The sequence below is a fragment of the Mandrillus leucophaeus genome, unplaced genomic scaffold (assembly GCF_000951045.1).
Source record: "Mandrillus leucophaeus isolate KB7577 unplaced genomic scaffold, Mleu.le_1.0 Scaffold251, whole genome shotgun sequence".
Classification (NCBI taxonomy): domain Eukaryota; kingdom Metazoa; phylum Chordata; class Mammalia; order Primates; family Cercopithecidae; genus Mandrillus; species Mandrillus leucophaeus.
This window is the reverse complement of record NW_012102599.1, coordinates 2,494,534-2,502,851: the sequence shown is the minus strand read 5'-3', so window position 1 is coordinate 2,502,851 and position 8,318 is coordinate 2,494,534. Positions and strand designations below refer to the sequence as shown.

Here is an 8,318-nt window from a genome sequence, read left to right as displayed (position 1 = left end):
CTCAAAAAAAAAAAAAAAAAAAAAAAAAATTAGCTGGGCAGGGTGGCGCATGCCTGTAATCCCGGGATTCCAGCCATTCCGGAGGCTGAGGCATTGGTTGAACCTGGGAGGCGAAGGTTGCAGTGAGCAAGATCAAGCCACTGCACTCCAGGCTGGGTGACAGAGCCGAGACTCCTTCTCAAAAACAAAACAAAACAACAACAAAAAGGAATCTCACTCATACAGATACCCTTAGAATCCCATAGCATTTACTCTTTGCCCCTACCATTTTTATCTATCCTTTGTCTGCCCTGTATCTCCAACCAGTTAAGCCTTTTGGGGCTATAGTCAGTATTTTCAAAAACTGTCAATAATGTATTCACTGGGAAATAAGAGTATATAGTCTTGGCTGGGCAGTGGTGGCTTATGCCTGTAATCCCAGCACTTTGGGAGGCTGAGGCAGTTGGATCACTTGAGGTCAGCGGTTCAAGACCAGCCTGGCCAACATGGTAAAACCCTGTCTCTACTAACAATACAAAACATTAACTGGGCGTGGTAGGGTGCACCTGTAATACCAGCTACTCAGAAGGCTGAGGCACGACGGTCACTTGAACCTGGGAGGCAGAGACCATGGTGAGCTGAGATTGTGCCACCATACTCCAGCCTGGACGACAGAGCGAGACTCTGTCTCAAAAAAAAAAAAAAAAAAAAAAAAAAAAAAGCCCACGTGCAGTGGCTCACGCCTGTAATCCCAACACTTTGGGAGGCCAAGGCGGCAAGATCACAAGGTCAGGAGCTCAAGACCAGCCTGGCTAATATAGTGAAACCCGGCTCTACTAAAAATACAAAAAATACCAAAAAAAAAAAAAAAACCCTCAGGCATGGTGGCACACGCCTGTAATCCCAGCTACTCAGGAGGCTGAGACAGGAGAACTGCTTGAACCCGGGAGGCAGAGGTTGCAGCGAGCCAAGATTGCACCATTGTACTCCAGCATGGGCGACAGACGGAGACTCCGTCTCAAAAAAAAAAAAAAAGTGTATAGTTTTTAAGAAGGGATGACAGGCCAAGCATAGTGGCTCACGTCTGCAATTCCGGCATTTTAGGTGGCCAAGGCGGGAGGATCACTTGAGCCCAGGAGTTCGAGACTGGCCTGGGCAACATGGTGAAACCTTGCTCCACAAAAAATTACAAAAATTAGCTGGGCATGGTGGCAGATGCCTTTAGTCCCTGCTACTTGGAAGGCTGAGGTAGGAGGATCACCTAAGCCTGGGGAGTTAGAGGCTGCAGTGAGCTGTGATCACGCCACTGCATTCTAGCTTTGGTGACAGTGAGACTCTGTCTCAAAACAAACAAACAAACAAACCAACAAAAAAACACACAAATAAAAAGGGAAGAAGCTAGGGGAGCCCAGATGTGTCTAAACCTACGCCCAATGGACAGAGCTCAAAGTCTTTGTAACAGTGTAAACAAGGAATTCACCCCAAACATATTACCTGCACAGACTTTGATTTTTTTAAAATCCAATCTATAGACTTTCCTTGCTCAACCCATTTCAGAACCCATAAAAAATACTATTTAAATATTACATAAAACTGTAACTTGCATAACTTTCAAAAACACTTTTGAAAAATAAAATGAAAATAAAAACTTTAAAAACCACTTTTCTACTCTTTATTTGGAGACAGTGTGTTGCTCCGTCACCCAGGCTGGAGTACAGTGGCACAATCACCGCTCACTGCAGCCTTGACCTCCCAGACTCAAACGATTCTCCTGCCTCAGTCTCCCAAAGTGCTGCCATTACAGATGTGAGCCACCAAGCCTGCCTCTAGTCTTAAACAACTGTTCAAATTCTCGTTACATTTATTTTTGGTAGAGAATTTTATCTTTTTATTAAAATCAAAAGGGAGAAATTTTAACAGAAAAACATCAAAAAGGGGGAACATACTTAAAAGTTTTAAAAATAAAACATTCAAAGCCAGTATATATTTTTTGTGTCTTTACTGTCCGGGTCCATTTATTCTTTAAATTATCTTACACATCTGATACAGTTAGTTAAGTCTCAAAGTATTCTTTTTTTTTTGGAGACAGAGCCTTGCTCTGTTGCCAGGTTGGAGTGCAGTGGTGCCATCTCAGCTCACTGCAACCTCCACCTCCCCGGTTCAAGCAATTCTCCTGCCTCAGCCTCCTGAGTAGCTGGGACTACAGGCCCATGCCACCACGCCCAGCTAATTTTTGTATTTTCAGTAGAGACGGGGTTTCATCATGTCGGCCAGGATGGTCTCGCTCTCCTGACCTCGTGATCCACCTGCCTGGGCCTCCCAAAGTGCTGGGATTATAGGCGTGAGCCACTGCGCCTGGCTGTGTTGTTCCTATATAATTAACAAATAGCCAGGAATTATTTTCTTTTTTCATTTTTGAGACAGGGTCTCGCTGCTGCCCAGGCTAGAGTGCAGTCACATGATCACAATTCACTGCAGCTTTGACCTCATGGGCTCAAGCATCCTCCAGCCTCAGCTTCCCAAGTAGCTGCCACTATGGGCACATACCACCAGGCCTGGCTGATTTTTAAAAAATGTTAGTAGTAACAAAAGTCTCACTATGTTGCCCAGGCTGGTCTTGAACTCCTGGCCTCAATCGAGCCTCAGCCTCCTAAAATGTTGGATTACAGGCATAAGCCACCCCACCTGGCCCATAAATACTCTATTAAAATAGAGTTTTGTCAGACCAGCCTGGCCAACATGGTGAAACCCCGTCTCTACTAAAAATAAAAAAATTAACAGGGCATGGTGGTGGGCGCCTGTAATCCAAGCTACTCGGGAGACTGAGGCAGGAGAATGGCTTGCGCCCAGGAGGTGGAGGTTGCAGTGAGTTGAGATCGTGCCACTGCGCTCCAGCTTGGGTGACTGAGCAAGACTCTGTATCAAAAAAAAGTTTTGTCTACATAGTTCTCAACATATGGCAGTCTGGGGACATTTTTAGTTGATGCATCCAGCAAGAGGAGATAGTGGGGACATGGGCTGGGGGTTTGCGGTGCTACCTGCATATACTGGTAGAGGTCAGGGATGTTGCTAAACATCCCACTATGCACAGCAGAGCCACTCAACAAATAACTATCTGCCCAAAATATCAATAGTGACAAGGTTAAAAAACCCATGATCTACAGAAATCAAAAGGCTTACTTTTAGAGATTTACAACTACTTTTATTATAGAATAATCTAGATCAAGCTAGATCAAATACATTAAAATTTTAAAGGAAAATAGATATAAAAATCTATTTAAATGATGAAGGAAAACTTAATGTACTATAGTAATTTTCATGAAACCAATTTGTTTGTGCCATAGATTTAAACACACCCTATGAGACTAGAAAATGTTGGCCAGGCGCAGTGGCTCACTCCTGTAATCCCAGCACTCTGGGAGGTCGAGGCAGGCAGATCACCTGAGGTTAGGAGTTCAAGACCAGCCTGACCAACATGGAGAAACCTCGCTTCTACTAAAAATACAAAATTAGCCAGGCGTGGGGGCACATGCCTGTAATTCCAGCTACTCAGGAGGCTAAGGTAGGAGAATTGCTTGAACCCAGGAGGCGGAGGTTGCAGTGAGCTGAGATCGCACCATTGCACTACAGCCTAGGCAACAAAAGCAAAACTGTCTCCAAAAAAAAAAAAAAAAAGGAAAGAAAAAGAAAAAAAAAAAAGAAAATGTTACCAAAGTGTAATTACAACATGAAAAATCAACAGGTGCCATATAGCATAAGAGCAACAAGAGTAAGTGAACTGATTTAAGGGTGTTTTATTTCATCAAGTTTCAGATTTTAAAATATTGTGTATGTTGAAATTCAAGTAAATCTGGCTGGGTGTGGTGGCTCACGCCTGTAATCCTAGCACTTTGGGAGGCTAAGACAGGCGGATCACTTGAAGTTGGGAGTTTGAGACCAGCCCGTCTAACATGGTGAAATGTCGTCTCTACTAAAAATACAAAAATTAGCTGGGCATGCTGGCGGGCACCTGTAAACCCAGGTACTCGGGAGGCTAAGGCAGGAGAATCTCTAGAACCTGGGAGGCAGAGGTTGTAGTAAGCTGAGATGGCACCACTGCACTCCAGCCTGGGCGAGATAGCGAGATTCCTTCTCAAAAGAAAAAAAAAAAAAAAGAAAGAAATTCAAGTAAATCTTAAAGCTAATTATAGGTAACACTTATTTCAATGAGTTTAAACTAGCAAATAAAACTGTGTTTAAATCCTTTAACCAGTAATACAAACCAGGCTCGATTTTTTAAGTTAATTAAAAGCATGCCTATCCTTGGCAAGTCATGACAGCGTGGTACAATATGAACACAAGCAGACCTAGATCCAAATCCCAGGCTCTGTGTTTGCAAACAAATAATTTAACTTCTCTAAATCTCTATTTTCTCATCTAGGAAATAGAAAATCTAAAGAACTATTCTTAAGAATTAGCAATAACGTATAAACAAACAACACTAAGAACAACTAGCCATTCTACAAATGACAACTAGTTATTAAAAGCAGCAATAACTAATAGTAAATAATACAACCTATGAATAAAACATTGATTATGGGTTTATATCCTCACCATAAACAATTTACTAATGTAATCCTACTCATAAATTATAAAATTTAATCCTACTCATAAATTATAAAACGTACTTTACATCAATATTCCATGCCTAACAACTTTGGAATATTATTTAAAACTGCTTAAAATTCACACTCGTATTTAAAAACAAACATCTAAAACAAAGAAAATAAATATTAATAAATAAAAAGAAACATCTGACAAATTTCCAAACACTGTCTGAAGGGAAAGAGGCCAACTGGTGCCTTTGAGTAAATCACATTCGTATGACACAAAATTCAAAAAATATCTATACCCCATGCCCCAGAGACCCAATTTTTCTACACAGAAAGCAATCAATTTTACCAATTTCTTGTGAAACCTTTTGCCTATAAAGACAAATACACATATTCCCCTCTTTTTAACACAAATGGTGGCTTCTTCCACACTATTCTGCATCTTGCTTTTCACATTTATCTTGTTCGCTGTATTTTAATTAACACACTCTAAGAATGGTCACTTATAATCTCTCATAACCAGAATCCAGTAAGCGTCAGCTATCTTTACAAAGGCACTTATAAGGCCACCCCAAAAAGTCCTTAAATCAACCAGTGTTCTTAGTAAACGCAAGCATACAAGCACATGAAATAAATTTTGGTAAAGTGCAGATTTACCAAAAAAGTGACATGATGAAATATTTATTTGATCAGCCATTCAAAAGACTGGATTTACACCCTTAAAAAGGAAACACATGGACTATACTACAAGTCTTCAATGAGTTGAAAATAACAATCCACTTATAGAACTGGGGCTACTAAAATATCAAAAAATACTGGCGAAAATAAGCTATTTATTGGTTATATTTATTGCAAGATTAAATGATGTGACTCTTTCCTAAATGTTCTTTGCAACTGATTTTCCCAAAAGAAGTTTCCTTCCATATTTATACAGGTACTGTTCTAAACAAAACAAAACAAACAAAAAACCTGTCTGCATTTCCTGTTTTCTTCTTCTGAAACACTTTTGATGCTTATCTGAAGTAAGGCTTCATCATCCCTTACGTATAAAGAGCAGTGTTTTTTTGTTTGTTTGTTTGTTTTAACAATATGCATTACTAGAGAGCAAAACAAGTATTTCTGGTAATCTTCAACTTAAGTACTAAGAATCTCACAGCGAAAAGTGAGCTCATAAAAAGCAAAGAGACCATATTAATTACCAAAGCAGTAACTTACCACTTGTAACAGAAAATAAAGCACTAAAAGTCTATTAAGTTTCAGGCTTGTACAACCTTATTAAACAAGAAATGTTTTAGGTTGTTGGCAACAATATTAGCTGCTATCTTTCATTAGGAGTATGTATGTCAGCTAACCTGGAATACATTTTCATATTAAATAAGTTAAAATTGCTGTTTCACTGTATCAGTACAGACACTTATTGACTCTATTTCTGCGCTGTACCACAAAATACAAAGTCATCCTTCCATTCAGAGTTTTGGCATATGAACACAGAGGTCAGAGTTCATACACATGCTCTGTAAAACCGATCATGACTTACATACTACTACTTTCAATAAGTCTGTTGTCATTTTTGAATTTTAAATAATTTTTCTCCATGTATACTCATCACATATTTAGAATGCTGAATTTCACAAATCATTATTGACACTATCAAAGTACTAACCGTAAAAGAAAAACAAAAATAGCAATGATATATTCAATAATGGTATGTGAATCTTGAAAATAATCATTTTCTGTATTACTTTTTGTTTAATTCATGTGGGGAAGACAATCTGGCATTCTTGTTCATCTTGGTACGACACACTGTACTAATACTTGCATAATTTTGAGTCAAATTACTAGAGCATTGTGAATATCTTACATAAATAAACGTAGTACTAATGTATATAAATTCTGCAGAACTTAAGAGCAACGGCAGGCAATTTTTTTGAAAATCTGTTAAGTCGTGATAAATCTACTCACTTAATAAGGAGATGAAATAATGTATTAATCTGGTGAAATCTCACATTTTTAATAGGTCTACTTTTCAAAAGTAAGAATCAAGTTACCTATGAGGGACATCATAATGAAGTTTCGTGGCACAACACGAGTCACAGAGGCACTGTCTTAGGACAGTCTCTCTGATCGGTAACTTGTAAACAATATTTTGAAATAAACTACTCATACATCCCATTATTTTTTTCCTAACTAAAAATATTTACATGTCTTTAATACACCAAACACCTCGCCTTTGCCCACTCAAAAAAGATTGTGATGTCAATAAAAATGAGGCCTACGAATTTGGGGGTTAAGTGGAAGACATAATTATCTCGTTTGGAGTAACTTGCTAACTCAGGTGAAAATTCCCTTACCCCCGCCACCAAATAAGACAGTATTCTATTATGTCTCCCTTTGACTCCTAACACCCAACTAAGAAGGACTAACTCTGAATGTCCTTCCTTTCTAATCAATACCTTTGGACTCACCGCTCCTCCCCTACGAAAAGAACAGTGAAGGCCTGACAGGCAATAACCCCAAATACCCTCAAAAGTGTGGGCCTTTGAGCAGCACTGCTCTTCGTATCCAGTTACCACCTTTCCCCTTCCCCCAACCCACTTCCCGGGTTTTCTCAGGCTCGGCCTGCTCCCTCCCCACCCCACAGCCACATTTCCAGCTGTGGCCACCGCCTCGGGTTCTCTCGTGAGCTTCCATCCCTCCGAGGAGCTCCCCCCTGTCCATCAGCTCCCCAAACCGTGTTCCACCCCAGACCACCCGCCCGCGAGACCGTTCATCCTAGCGCTCTGGGAGGGGAGGGGAAGGCGGCGGAAGGAGGAGGGGAACACTGCTGCTTCCTCACAGGCAGAAGGGCGGCCGCAAGGAGGGCCACCCAGGGACTACCGGGGATATCGGGGTCGCAGCTGGGAGGACCCTCCCGCTCCAGGCAGAGATGGGGGATATCCGGGAGTTCATTTCTGACCTCCTCGCTCTTCAGCACCTCCTTGAACTCCCGCTTGATTCGCTGCACCGCGATGTTGGCCATGTCTCCGCCCGCAGCTGATTCGTACCCGCCTCCTCCGCCACCGCTACGACCACCGCCACCGCCGCCACCTCTTCCTCCACCGCCTCCTCCCCCGGCGATTCAGACCCGAGCACACGAACACTGCCACTACCACCCCGGCCGCCGCGCTCGCCTCAGTGTGGAATCACCTCCGCGCCCGGCCACCAAAATGGCGCCGGGTCGGCGCATGCGCACGACGCTGACCCGGCCGGGCGGCGCAGCCGCTCCCGTTGTAGCCCCCATACGCCCGAGCCACCAGCTCGCGTCTCGGCTGGGGCTGCGGCCGCGTGGCTCCGCCCTGCCGGCGTCTGGGGCCGCGAGGGCGCGGCTTCCAAGGTGGCCGGCCGTAGCCGGCCCGCCCGGTCCTACCCGGCGCCTCCGCTCCTGTTTAAATCCAGGTGCTGTGGTCGGGGCTTCCAGCGCTGGCCTCTGACCGAAGGTTCGGGCGCAGCCGAACGGGTTCCCGAAGCCGCACTCGGCTGGAACGCCGCCCTGACTCAGCTAGACCCGGAACCCGGAGGCTGAACGCCGTGTCTAGCGCAGGAAAACGCTCTCGCGGATCTCGGTCCGGCCCATTTTCAGTTGGTGTAGCCCCAGAAAATCCACTGCAGTCGTTTTTGTTCTGCAACATTTATAGTACCACGATTATTCCCATCATCTCAGGTAGCACAGATTATCGAATTAAGGCTGGTTATTGTTGGATCAGATTG

At 43.0% G+C, this 8,318-nt stretch overlaps 1 protein-coding gene across 3 annotated transcripts in view; it reads right to left on the bottom strand.

Annotated features, from left to right (window-relative positions):
- Positions 1 to 7,877, bottom strand: part of UBE2K (ubiquitin-conjugating enzyme E2K) — a 95,151-nt gene extending 87,274 nt beyond the window's left edge. For 2 of the 3 annotated variants that reach the window (XM_011983564.1, XM_011983565.1), the window contains exon 1: positions 7,528 to 7,877. In XM_011983564.1, the coding sequence (XP_011838954.1) occupies positions 7,528 to 7,590 (63 nt within the window). In that variant the 5' untranslated portion in view covers positions 7,591 to 7,877. The remainder of the gene's footprint in view (positions 1 to 7,527) is intronic. The other variant, XM_011983567.1, reaches the window with a different exon arrangement.
- Between the last annotated feature and the right edge of the window lie 441 nt (positions 7,878 to 8,318).